The 13,936-nt window shown below is 42.7% G+C and overlaps 1 protein-coding gene and 1 pseudogene across 2 annotated transcripts in view; one reads left to right on the top strand and one right to left on the bottom strand.

The window, feature by feature from the left end:
• The window catches only part of UBE2G1 (ubiquitin conjugating enzyme E2 G1), a 100,995-nt gene that overhangs the window by 63,059 nt on the left and 24,000 nt on the right, over positions 1-13,936 (top strand). Inside the window, exons 1-2 of one of the 2 annotated variants that reach the window (XM_038536398.1) lie at positions 4,806-4,845; positions 7,043-7,145. In XM_038536398.1, the coding sequence (XP_038392326.1) occupies positions 4,827-4,845; positions 7,043-7,145 (122 nt within the window). In that variant the 5' untranslated portion in view covers positions 4,806-4,826. Of the gene's footprint in view, positions 1-4,805; positions 4,846-7,042; positions 7,146-13,936 lie in introns of those variants that run through there. The other variant, XM_038536397.1, reaches the window with a different exon arrangement.
• LOC119872092 lies at positions 69-238 on the bottom strand (annotated as a pseudogene).

Raw genomic sequence — 13,936 nt, 5'->3', positions numbered from 1 at the left:
TGGTAGTATAATTTTGTATAGAAAAGGAAGAATAAATCTTGAATCTTATGCCGGAATCTTATGCCGTTTTTAATTGGTTTTTAAAACAACAAAATGGTTTATTAGCATCATTGATACTCATATTGTCTCATATGTGGCCAGTGGGAACCTCTCTAAGTTGGATGAATCCTTTTCAATTAGCAATAATCACACCTCAGATAAACCTCATTGGCCTATGATACTGCCACTGCACAAAGCTTGGATGAGTCCTTTTAAGAAGACCATAGTATTATTTGATAGCTTCCTTTTGATTTGGCGTGTATGACATGAGCCTAGGGCATGTGCTTTCAGAGACCTGTACTTAGCCATTTCTATGAGTATTCCCTGGTCCCCGTAAGTAGTAAATCCTATCTGGAGCCATATTCTGGGCACTTGTGATGCTTGTTTCTACAGGGCTGGTCATTGTTCCTAGATCTTTCTGTGGACAGTGCACAGAATTTTTTTTTTTAAGATTTTATTTATTTGTTCATGAGAGACACACAGAAGCAGAGACATAGGTAGAGGGAGTAGCAAGTTCCCTGTGGGGAGCCCAATGGTGGGACTCGATCCCAGGACCCTGAGATCCCACCCTGAGCCAAAGGTAGATGCTCAACTCCTGAGCCACCCAGGCATCCCCAGAGCTTAGATTTTTTAAAGCTTTATCATGAATTCATACGGAAACTTGGATTCAAATTCAGAAGTATAGTTCTTATTTTTCATATGCAGCCCCTGTTCCCATTCTCTTTTACTCTTACCTCTCAGTAATGACCTATCATAAAAGTCTGCTCATGCATTATTGTCCATCACTTATACCTCTCCCTGTTGTCATCCTTGTACCTGTACCTATTGTTATTCTCAAGGACATTTCCTTGTCCTTGGTTTGTTTTTTGTTCATTTTTTGTAGACTTACCTGTTAGGTTGCAAAAAGTGTCTCCTTTGTACGAAGCTTTACTGTTGTGCTGGGTTTAAAATATTTGGTGCAGTACAGTCTGTCGAGCTTTGCCTGTTGGAGGTAGCTTAGGAGGGCTGCCTCCAACCCAAAATTATGTAAGAAAAACAATCCTATATTTTCTTTTCATTAAATTTATTGGTTAGTTTTGTCTTGTAGTCCATCCAGATTTGAATGTATTGGGAGGTATCCCTGTTAACATTTGAATGTTGGTAGGATGTTGAAACCTTTTTCTTTGGCCTTTCTCATTAAACACCCATGGGAATTTTTTTTTTTAAGTTTTATTTATTTATTCACCAGAGAGAGAGAGAGAGAGAGAGAGAGGCAGAGACACAGGCTGAGGGAGAAACAGGCTCCATGCTGGGAGCCCCATGTGGGACTCGATCCCGGGTCTCCAGGATGACACCCTGGGCTGAAGGCGGCGCTAAACTGCTGAGCCACCAGGGCTGCCTGGAATTTTTTTTTTTTTTTAAAGATTTTATTTATTTATTCATGAGAGAGAGAGAGAGAGAGAGAGGCAGAGGGAGAAGCAGGCTCCACACAGGGAGCTCGATGTGGGACTCGATACCAGGACTCCAGGATCACGCCCTGGGTCAAAGGCAGGTGTTAAACTGCTGAGCCACCTGGGAATCCCCTACCCGTGGGAATTTTATCTATGTGTGGCTACTATGCTTTTCCATTTACAGGCCTTAGAAAAAGTTTCCACTTACATTTTTTCCCCTTACCTTCTTTTTTTTTTTTTTATTTTTATTTTTTTTATTTTTTATTTTTTTCCCCTTACCTTCTTTTTGTCACCTCTGTGTTGCCTAAATGGCTCCTGCCTTTCCATTATTCTGACACTGGTTATGCCCTGGGGCCTTCTTGGCTTTCCTTTACTGAACCCAGTGGATTGATTTTAGACCTCCTCTTTCTTGAGTAGTGTGTTTATTATTGTTGGCAACTTTCTCCATTGGCTTCTTTAATATAATTCTCTCTTGGGTTTCCTCCTACTTCTCTGTCTTCCCATTCTTAGTCACTTTTATGGCCTCTCTTTTTTTTTTTTAATCCTCAAATATTGGTATCTCTAGAATTCATTCAGTTAGATCTTCTATATAGGCTTCACACTTATGGCTCATCCTTGATGATGCTATCAATCTTGATACTTCAGTTCCAACAATATTCTAATTATCCCCCTCCCAAGTTTCTCTCTTTAAGAATTAACAAAAAAACACAGCGTATTTATGCCCATAGGTTTTTAAAACTAAGACTATCATCAGGAATGCCTGGGTGGCTCAGTCGGTTAAGCATCTGACCTGTGATTTCTGCTCAGGTCATGATCTCAGGGTGGTGAGATGGAGCCCCACGTCAGGCTCTGTGCTGAAGCGTGCATCTTGCTTTAGATGCTCTCTCTTGCCTTCCCTCTGTCCCTCCTCTCCATTCCTGTTCATATTCTCTCTCTCTTAAAAAAACAAACGGGACGCTTGGGTGGCTCAGTGGTTGACAATGCGTCTGCCTTTGGCTCAGGATGTGATCCTGGGGTCCAGGATTGAGTCCTGCATCAGGCTTCCTGCATGAGGCCTGCTTCTCCCACTGCCTATATCTCTGCCGTTCTCCTCTCGTTTCTCTCATGAATAAATAAAATCTTAAAAAAAAACAAAAACAAAACGATTAGACCCATCATCGTTTCTTTTTCTCACCCCTCAAATGAACACATCTTCCTGATGCTGGTGGGCCGGATCCCCGGCTGCACAGGATAGAAATAAAATGTGAGCCAGCAGGAGGTAAAAGCGGAGTTTATTGAAGGGCTAGAGAGAGTACAGGTGTGGACAGTGTCTGGGAGACTTAGAGAGGAAAGGAGAGTCCCGTCCTCTGGGCCTAGGGTTTTTTATTGAGGATTGTGGTCCAGTGTATATGACCTCAGGCATCCAGTAACAGGCTTGACAAAGAGGAGGGCCCAGGTGTTACTCCTTGGAGCCAGGGAGCTTGGTGTTCAGTAGTCTCGTGCCTGCGGTCAGGAACATGCATATGATGGCTTCGTCCAGTCATTCTTACCTGGTCATTCCTTAGACGTGGTCTGACTCCTTGTCCCTTGCAAGGAGGACACACGCTGTTTTCTGAGGCCTGTGTGAAGTGGGAGTGCAGGTCCCAGCAAGAATAGAAGCAGGAAAAGGAGCAGAAAGCAGAGTTGCATGGGGTCCTCAGTTCCCTATTTCATGCCCGTAAGTCTCATTTCTGAGAAGGAACAGACTTCTACTCTGTTGCTCTGCAGAGAAACCTGTTTATTTTTGAAAATTGATATAAAATTAAAATGACATCTAAGCTGTTTTCAGGTGGACAGTTCAGTTGTATTGAGTGTATTCACAGTTTTGTGTAAACCACTGTCTTTTCAGTTCCTAACCATTTTCCATCACCCCACAGACACCCACTGTGTCCGTCTCCCCTTCCCCCATCCATTGGCAACTCTGCTCTGCTTTCCATCTCCATGGACTCACCTTTTCTGGACGTGTCCTATAAATGGAGTCCTACAATATATGACCTTAGGTGTCTGGTTTCTTTCACTGAGCCTGGTGATTCTGAGGTTCATCTAGGTTGTAGTATATGTCAGTATTTCATTCCTTTTAGTTGTCAAGTATTCCATTGTACACACACCAGAATTAGTTCTTCCATGGACGTTTGGGTTTTTCCACCTGTGACTATCATGAATAATGGTGACACATAAACATTTTTGTGAAACTCGTATGTGGACAGATGTCTTTGTTCCTCATGGGTAGATAACTTAAGAGTGAACTAGTGGGTATTTGGTAACTTTGTGTTTAACTTTTGGAGGAATTCTGTGTCATTTTAGACTTGTTATTTTAACCTGCACATCACCAAGTTTAGTTGGTTGATTTTTTTTTATCCTAAATGTCCCTGTTCCTTGCCATTATTCCCACTGGCATCTACTAAAGGTAAGGTACACTTTCCAGGATTACCTTTAAGGCTTCCTTTTTTTTTGTTTTTTTTGTCATCATTACAGCTGTATTCTCTGTCATCTTTTATGCTCTGCAAGATTTGTTTTTGGAAATGTAAATCTCGTGGTCACCTCATTGTTTTAAAAACAAAACACCAACCCTTCAGAGGCTTGTCATTGTCCCATGGATACAGGGCTTCTGACCTTCTGTCTGCCCTGGGCTGCATACCCTCCTTTGTTCCAGCCAGCTCTGATCCCTGTTTCAGGTTTCTGTATAGGCTCCTCTGTCTAAGCCTTGCAGCAACCACCCAGATCCTTTATCCTTTCCTGTCTCTTGAGGATGCTCATGTGCCCCTCCAAATCACTGCACTGGGTACTTCCATGGGAATCGGGGTGTCGTGCAGAAGTATAATTGGGAACTTAGCAGAAGTATAATTATTGGGAACTTAGCAGAAGTATAATTACTGGGAGCTTAGCTGAAGTCAAAAGATGATTATTTGGTAAATTATTTAGGTAAGACCTCATGAAAACAAGAAGCGTTTGTGAAGGTGTGGTATCACTCTGCCACCACAGGTGGGTGGAACCTGCTGAATACCTGTGAGTCTAGGCCTTGGGATCTCCTGCTGGGGGCAGAAGTCACAACCAAAGTGAGATATTGGATATCTTCAGTGTTGCCTTTGCATTACTTACAAGCAGTAGATGTGATCACTCCTGTAGAAGAAAAGCATGGAGGGAATGTGCAGAAGAATTTTGGGAATTATGATGCATTGACAAGAGTGAGAAGCAGTCATGTATTTTATGGGACATGTGAGGAAGTTTCCAAGGGTAATTTTGACCATATGTGCTACTTTCAGGGCTAACCCACCTCCATTTATAAAACTCCACTGGACTTCTGATGGAAAATGCAGCGGGAAGATGATTTCTGGATAAATGATAGAATCTTCCACAGGTCTTGAATACAATGTTGAATAAAATGGTCTGAGAAATATGATCATGTTCATCTAGATAAAGAGCATGAGTGCCCTTAGTGTATGGTCTGTGCTGTGCCCTACCCTGTGGACCGTGACATGGGTCGTAGGGTGCCCTCCCACCCCCGGAGCTGGCATGAGCATTCACATGCAGAAGCAAATGCAGTTCCTAGCTTCATGTCTTTCCATCCTCAGTATCCTCTTAAAAATCTTAGACTCGCCATTTATTTGAAAGATTTTATTTATTCATGAGAGACACAGAGAGAGGCAGAGACACAGAGAGAGAAGCAGGCTATCCCAGGGGGTGGGGTGGGGGGCGATGTGGAACTTGATCCCAGGACCCCAAGGTCACAACCTGAGCCAAAGGCAGATACCCAACCACTGAGCCCCCAGGTATCCCTGACTCGCTATTTAACAGTAAAAATACATTTCTTGCCCTTTGAAATACAGTCCTGATTTAAAACGTTAGATAAGTCTACTATGCCTTTTAGGCGAAAACTTAGACTTTTGTTTGTTTGTTTGTTTGTTTATTTATTTATTTATTTATTTATTTTTTGAAAACTCAGACTTTAAAAAAAATCTCTCAAATATTGAGAAAAGACATTCGTATTTAAATATAAATAAAATTTAACTTTAGGCTCAGTGTTTGTTTCACTGGCATGTCGGGTGTTAAATCCTAGTTGTTGAAATAGCACCACCTTCTTACTCCTCAAAAATTAAGATCTTCTGGGTTGGTAACACACTCTGTTCAGTCCTCTGTAAAAGCACTCTGGGTTGTATTACACTCACTTGTGTCCTTAGACTGAGCTCTTTGAGCCTGATTGCAGAAGCGTGAGACTCACACCCTTGTTCAGGCCCCAAGTGTGCGGTCCCCACTTCTCACTTGGGGCCAGTTGGTGCTACTGTTTGAGCTCCTTGTTGTGTTTTTTTTTAATATACAGGGTGTATATATATTTTCTATCATAGTGTTGATGGCTTTACAGGTGTGTATGTATATTAATATATATCAAGTTTTATTTAAATATGTGCGATTCACTGAAGGTCAATTATACTTCATTAAACAACTGTTTAAAAAAATCTGTTCATAATACCCACTATCAGTAGGTCATTCTTTTTTTTTTTTTTTTAAAGATTTTATTTATTCATGATAGACACAGAGAGAGAGAGGCAGAGACACAGGCAGAGGGAGAAGCAGGCTCCACACAGGGAGCCCGACACGGGACTCGATCCCGGGACTCTAGGATCGTGCCCTGGGCCAAAGGCAGGCACTAAAACGCTGAGCCACCCAGGGATCCCCAGTGGGTCATTCTTAAGCCTTGTTGGCCTGTGCGCCCCCACCTCACTAGTACTTTGCTTCCATCATCCTCTGTCCACTCCATAGCACGGTCTCTCTGGAAGGGGGGAAGCTAATGATGCCACTGCCATTGCTGTAGGCTCCAGCTATTCTTCTTTTTAAAATATATTGATTGACTTAAGTAATCTCTACACCCCATGTGGGGCTGGAACTCAAGACCCTGGGATCAATAGTTACACTCTCCTGATTGAGCCAGCCAGGTGCCCATCTGGCTGTTATTCTTAAGCCATCCCATATGCCGGAAGCGTGCCTGGCAAAGGGGTCAACACACATGGGTGGGCGAGACGCGAGGAGTCTTTACTCCCTCTGTGCTGAGTCTGAGGAATCATGCATGAACACCGGCTGTGGATGTGTCCCCCTGGGGCTACGGAGGGCTTGGCAGATAGACACACATTAGTATCAGTGAAGGTGGGTGAGCTCCACAAACTCCAACAGAAGGTATTAGGTCCTCTCGTGGTGCTTTTGAAAGTGTCCCCCAGAGCACAGTCTTAAGAATTAAGAATGCCTGGGCGTGCTGGCTTCCCTCACCTGTGGGGCCACAGGCTCTAAGGGGCTGGGCCTGATAGCCGTGTGTCAGGATGTGTCCACCACGGAGGTCCCCCCAGAATGCTGAGAGCCTGCTGGAAACCACGGTGGACGTATGAGGGGCCAGGTGACCCTCTTTACAGAAATGCAAGTATTTAGCCGTCTGGTAGCATTTTGCTAATGGACCCCAGTGTATCTGCTGAAAGGTTTGGAATTTATACTACGTATATTCATATTCTGTAATTTATCTGTTGGGTGAAAATTTTATGCCTAAAAGTTTTAATTTTTCCCCCCCACAGAACTCAACAAAAATCCTGTGGAAGGCTTTTCAGCAGGTTTGATAGATGACAATGATCTTTACCGGTGGGAAGTCCTCATCATTGGTCCTCCTGACACACTTTAGTAAGTACCATGGAACTGATACTACAGTGGCTCTCATCATTAATTGAAATCTAAACTGCTTTGGCAAACTGAAGTGAAATTATCTTTTAAAGCAGTTGAAATGGCTTTGTTTAGGTGAAATTGTTTGTACTAAATGATCATGTCTAGGGTTTTTGTGTTCCGCTTGAAATTCTAGTGTCTAAAACCTGTTGCGCTGAGACACCTGCACCCCAATGTTTATAGCAGCAATGTCCACAATAGCCAAATTGTGGAAGGAGCCTCGGTGTCCATCGAAAGATGAATGGATAAAGAAGATGTGGTTTATGTATACAATGGAATATTACTTAGTCATTAGAAACGACAAATACCCACTATTTGCTTTGACGTGGAGGGACCTGGAGGGTATTATGCTGAGTGAAATAAGTCAGTCAGAAACGGACAAATATTATATTGTCTCATTCATTTGGGGAATATAAAAATTAGTGAAAGGGAATAAAGGGAAAGGAGAGAAAATGAGTGAAAATATCAGTGAGGGTGACAAAACATGAGAGACACCTAACTCGGAAATGAACAAGGGGTAGTGGAAGGGGAAGTGGGCGGGGGTTGGGGTGACTGGGTGATGGGCAATGAGGGGGGCACTTGGCAGGATGAGCACTGGGTGTTATGCTATATGTTGGCAAATGAACTCCAATAAAAAATTAAAAAAAAACTGTTGCTTTCTTAAATATATAATAGTTTCAGAAATTCCGATATTCTTAATACCTGGAATAAATTTATTACAGAAAAGCTATTTTTAAGGTGAAATATATATACTTTATATGAAAAAAAATATATATAGGTCCTCCTGACACACTTTAGTAAGTACCATGGAAAGCTATTTTTAAGGTGAAATATATATAATTTATATATATACTCTATGTATTTATATATATATAAATAATGTATTTGTTACTTGTTCCTTGGATATTGGATTCATTTTGGCAGGATCGGGGGGAGAAGAAAATTCTTGATTGAAATGTTTCTCCCTCTTCCCTACACTTGTACTGTAGTGTGCCTTCACCCCCAAAGGGAACATTGTGATTTCAAAGATAAGTCTTTACCTTTCTTAGCACGTTATCAGTTTACTTAAAGCATAGTATTACATCTGGCAGATGTTCACGCAGAACAGTTTACATGGCAGTGTCTTCAGGCTGGAGAGAACTTGCCAAGATCATGAGTGTTAGTGCTGCTTTAATTGGGTCCCCACAGAACACTGCCCAGAACCAAGGTGTTCTGATCCTTGAACTAATAGTGAGCTAATGTTTACCTTTTCCCAGGTCATAAAAGTGATTGTTACAGCTAATCAATTAATCGTTGTTAACTGATGTGAAGTTAGGCAGCAGAATGTAGTGGTATCAAAGAGCAAGAGAAAAAGAGAGATGGGATTTCTTAAATATTTTGTCCTACCTTTTAGATTCAAAGACCACAGTCTTATTTTCTGCTCTGAATGTTTGCAGACTATCTTAAACTTACTAATAGTCTGTGTTCTGTAGGATGGATTGTTAGTGATGAATGTAAGTTCCGTACTGTTTATATAAGTTGAGGTTTTGGAACAAAACGCAGTGACCTTCTTAGAGCCAAACACCCAAGGGACAGAGGGCAGACCTGTATCTTGACTTTCTTGGGGACTACACTTCCTTGCTCAGCTGTGGTCCTTGACGCTATGCAGGCAAGGATTTGGATACAGTGGTTTCATTTTAGGTGTTAAAAGATGCCCCCCTCTCCCCCAGTAAAATACCTGATGGAGAAGAAAATTCAGGCTACTAGTTACCAGGGCAGGCTGGCATGGGACATACAGGGTGAGCTGTGGTGTGGGCTTTGGGTTTTCTGTCGTTTGGAAAAGTGATTCATGTTTTGTCACGATTGTTTCCAATCAGAATTTTTGCTCACGTTATTTCTCAGTGCTGTGTGTGTATTGGTGATTGCTGCAAATTCCATGCAAACATGGAATGGTCGTTCCATGGTGTTAGTTTGGGTAGGTAACAGTAGCTGTTGAAAACCATCTTTGAGGTTACTCCCCCACCTTCATATTATTTAAAAGCAAATTTCTTATTAAATTTTGCATGTAAAAACCATACATATAACCTGGTTTATAAGCCTGATGAAGTCCAGGTTTTCAAGCTAAACACATGACATGAAGCTTTACTTGGGAAACACAGTGACGTTCCAGTGGCAGAGTCTTGTTACTCTTCCAGTTGATGGGAGGTAACAGGAAGGATTCTTCTAAACTGGTGTCTGTAGAGAAGATTAGTTAGGCTTCCAGGCATGAGCTCCATTTCTCGGGACCTCGTAGAGGTCTCACACTTCCTTGTGCAGTGCTGGCACGTGTCTCTAAAGACTATTAGCTGCTTCTTATGTATAACATGTACCTTCGGCTTCACCAGAGAGAACCACTTTTTAATAATCATTGTACTGATTAATAGCCCATTCTTTCCATCAATTAAAAACTTATTTCAGTCTTCAGTATACGTTTAAAAAGTGCTAGCTGCTGGTCTGAGATATGGGTAGCAGAAGCCTTTGTGGCAGCTCCTCTGGAGTGTAGACGTCCTGAGGAGACCGCTGGAGGCCTCTGTGCACAGTCCTTCCTGATGGGACAGCTATGCCACACACGCATGATGAGCATCCCGTGAGTAATGAGGCATTATGGCCTTTGACAGACATCATAATAACCATCCTGAATAACCTGGATAGAATTCCTTCTTATTAAAAATCTTTTCTAAGATTCATGTGCTGAAAGTTATGGTATTGTTTTTTTAAGGCTCTCAAAAAAAAAAGGTTTACTGAGCCTAGGCCATCCCTTTGGCAATTTCCTATTTAGAACAGTTGCAAAAATAAAGCATTACACTGGTGTTTACATTGCTCCTTCATCTAGTCCTCAGATGTTTTCGAGCACTCTTATGTTAGATTCTGGGAACACGACCTTGGTTAAATGCAGCATCCCTTCTTGTAGAGCGGTTACCGTATAGTCGGCAGAATAGATCACCACATGGTCACTTACCACACTGGGTAACGGCCACGGTGTTAGGGCAGCTCACTGAGGGTGTGGCCGGTTTGGGGCACCAGAACTTTCCCCAGAGGAAGCTGTATCTCAAGTGGGAACTGAAGAGTGAGTTAGTAGGCTTTTTTGGCTACAGGCAACCGAAATCTGACCATAACTGGGTTAGAGAATAAGAATTTGTTGTCCTGCACTGGTAGCAAAATGGTTAGAGCAGTTTTGAGACATGTGAGCATTTCAGAACATCACCTGAAGGAAGAAGAGAGGCTAGGTTTTTCTTAGTTTTATGTGTTTTAGACACAATCTAGAGACTTTCCCCCGGGAGCTCTCCAGCTGTCAGAGTTGAGTCACCTGCTCATTTTTACCCAGTAGCTGGTAAGACGGACGAGATGGCCACAGTGGTTTAGATAGCTATTCTGGAATGGAAGAGATTGGAACTGTTAGCAACTGAGTAGGGATCAACTGGACAAGTGTTCTGGCAGAGGCGGGGAGAGGGGTGGTAATGACGGAGCCACCGTGTTTCCTAGGGGAGCTGTGTGTCATGGGCATGGAAGGTGGGATGCTCCACGGTGTGGCTGCGGAGAGAGGTGAGCACACGGAAGGTCCAGATACAAGGTTGGACAGGGAGTGGAGGGCTACTGGAAGTTTATCAATGCTGTTAAAGGGCTTGGATTTGTATTTGGTCCTGAGGACAAAGCACAACCACTGGAGAATTTTACCCCATGAGCCACCAGTTAGGTTTATAGGGTACAGTGTGCATCGAATTCCTGAGTATCACAACTTTGGGATTATGGGTTTCATTTTCCTTCAGCTTACTTGCATTTTATTTCTGCAAGAAAAATTTGTTTTTAACACTGTTATTCTAAAAGTTTCTTCGTGGTGGGCAAGATGGGCTGGGAGTTGGGCGCTAACCATAGCAATCCCCGGGAGGGAGATATACAGCCTTTGCTCAGAAGATAGAGTGGGAGCGCTTGGGGGCAGATGAGCCCTAAGGGGGTAAAGAGAGGAAAGCGTGTGGAGAAGTAAGCTCTCGAAAAGTGTCAAGAATCCAGTATTTCATAGTGTGTGTTGATGTAACAGTAAGGAAATTCCCGGTATGCTTGTAGTTGCCTGAGTGGTGTACAGAGAGTCAAGGCCGCATTGCAGTTGTTGGAGGGGTCTGTGGGGTGCAGACTTTCAGTGTAAACCACTGCTCTCAGCGCACACAGGGGGCTAGGGTTAGAAGTCAGTAAAAGTTAACGTGGACTGATCACTTCACCACCTAGCAAGATGATGTATGTAGTGACAGCAGGAGTTAGTGATGTGTCATTGGCCGTCATGTAGTCACTAGAGGGCACTCTACACCGTTCAGTTGGGTGATCAATAACTAGTCATCCCCGCGTTTCCCGAAGCCTGAGAGTTATCACGAGTGTGATAATGTAGCTAATGTAGCTGTTGTAGTTCTCCTTCCATGGTATTATGTGTCTGTTACCGCTTCCTGGTGCTGAGAACAGGCTCTCTAAGCTGTGTTTCTGTGACAGCTGAAAGGTGTGTGCACCTCTGTGTGCAGCCTGCCCGTGTCAGGTAGTGTCCACAGAAACAGACATTTTAGGCAAGAGCGGCAGCATGGTTTTTAAAGGAAGCTCAGGAGACTCGGATATCACTACATAATTACGAATTTTATAAATTTGTACCAGTGAATGGTGAGTGTGTACCTTCTCTTATCTCTTATTCTTTCATCATCAATGGCTAGTCTGTTCAAGAAGTATGCTTTATTTTATTACTCCTGGCACGGGTGTGGAAAATATGGAAAATAATAAGATTATATTGCATTTTATTGTACTGCGTTTCCTTGAGTGGGTATAGGAAATGTAGAGTCGATTAACCAAACTCTGGTTAATGTTATTCTATAGTAACAACATCCTTTTACGGTTCTGCTTAAGACTTGGAAGCACAAGCCATATGTTCTGTAACGAGAATTTGGAAGGAATGAACCTTGTACCCGCATTACTTACCAACTGGTGTGTCAGTGGGAACGCCACGTCCCTTACCACTTAGCTCCCCGACCCTGCCAATTCTGTTTGCCGTGGTGACTTCGAAGTTACTTCAACTTTGTCTTAGCAGTTTTGTGTCTAGGGTAAAAACCTCATGCCCAGGAATGTTTGGGATACTCACTGTTCTGTTGCATGTAGTAGCAAAAAATTTGTAAGTAATCAAGTATCTTATCTGTATGAATAAATTGTAAAATGTGGCAGATAAAATGAATGGACAAGAAACAGGTATGACCAGGAATAATTTTAAAAGAACAGTGTTGAGCAAAATTTCAGATGGCAGCATTCAGGATGTTGTTTAAATAAAGTAAATATGGCAGAATGATAGAGTCTGGTCTCTGTAAGATTTCTGTAATTTAATACAGAAACAGTAAGTGAGGCTCATGGAAGAGGGTTCAAGAAGGCTTATTTAGGTTTCTCAACCTTTTCAAACGTGAAACTCTCTTGGTTTCTCACCCCTTTTTAACATCATGCTGACAATTGCACTATTAGTATCTGTGATGTAACAGAAGATATTTTTAATTCATAGATGCTTTTTACTGAACTGTCATGTGACTCAACCTAGTAACATTTTTGCAGATTTGGAAAGTAGTAAATATGTGACATATGAACGTTTAGTTTATAATATTTCATGCCCCAGGGGTGGTGCTCCTCTTCCCAGTCTGGCTGTTCACCGGGAGTTTGCACCCACAAGCCGAGACCACTGAGCTTGGGTTTTAGAGAAACAGATAGGAATCCACTGATAGGAGGAAAACTATCAAGAATAATATGGTTGGTTCAGAGTGGGGAGGACTTTGTAGACAGAGTGAAAATTATGTGCTTTAAACCTTTTGAGATAATTCTTTTAATAAAATTTGATATTTTAAAGATTAAAAATTTAAGAGAGGGAGGCAGTTTTTCATGACTGGGATTTCAATCAGCTAATAGAAAGTGAATCTAATCAGTCAAAATGAAGACCCCTAGGGATGCTTCCTCAATACAGAGACATGCATGGCTGGGTCCTTGGACCGAAGCACGAAGGCTTTGTGGCAGCTCTTCTGATGTCCTTTTAACGTAGACTTTTAGCTGTTTTCTGTTGGTAGCTTTCAAACTGGCCTTTTTTTCCTGCCATCATCAGAAGTGTTTTACATCATGACCCAATGCGTGAATGTAGATTACCGTAGTAAAAATGGGCTATCTGGGATTAGCGCCAGTGTTTTCTACTTGAGTTTTATTAGGAAAACTGATTAGTGACTCATTTAGTTGGCTTTGTAGCCGCGGTTTGAAAAGCGCGTCCATACGTTCGCAGGTCCCAGGGTCAGTCTGGCACTAAGTCCGCACAGGGATGGGAGCTGTGTGCAGCCCTGCCACCAACATTGCACAGGCCCTTCCCACCAGAGCCCTGCTTCCCCTTCAGTCCGTTGTCCGTATGTTAGGACTGGAGGCTATGTGCCAGGCATACACTTGGTCATCGTTCTAACTTTTTTTTTTTTTAAGATTTTATTTTATTTATTTATGAAAGACACAGAGAGAGAGAGAGAGAAGAGAGAGAGAGAGGCAGAGACACAGGCAGAGGGAGAAGCAGGCTCCATGCAGGGAGCCTGATGTGGGGCTCGATCCCGGGACTCCAGGATCACACCCTGGGCCAAAGATGGCGCTAAACCACTGAGCCACCCAGGCTGCCCCTCGTTCTGACTTTTTACCCCGGATATCTGGACCGCATTCAGTCTGTTCTTCCAGCACAAAAGGAAAGGATGGGGGATCCCTGG

This window comes from Canis lupus, chromosome 5 (assembly GCF_011100685.1).
Source record: "Canis lupus familiaris isolate Mischka breed German Shepherd chromosome 5, alternate assembly UU_Cfam_GSD_1.0, whole genome shotgun sequence".
In the NCBI taxonomy this organism is placed as follows: domain Eukaryota; kingdom Metazoa; phylum Chordata; class Mammalia; order Carnivora; family Canidae; genus Canis; species Canis lupus.
This window is presented reverse-complemented; position numbering and strand designations above follow the sequence as displayed.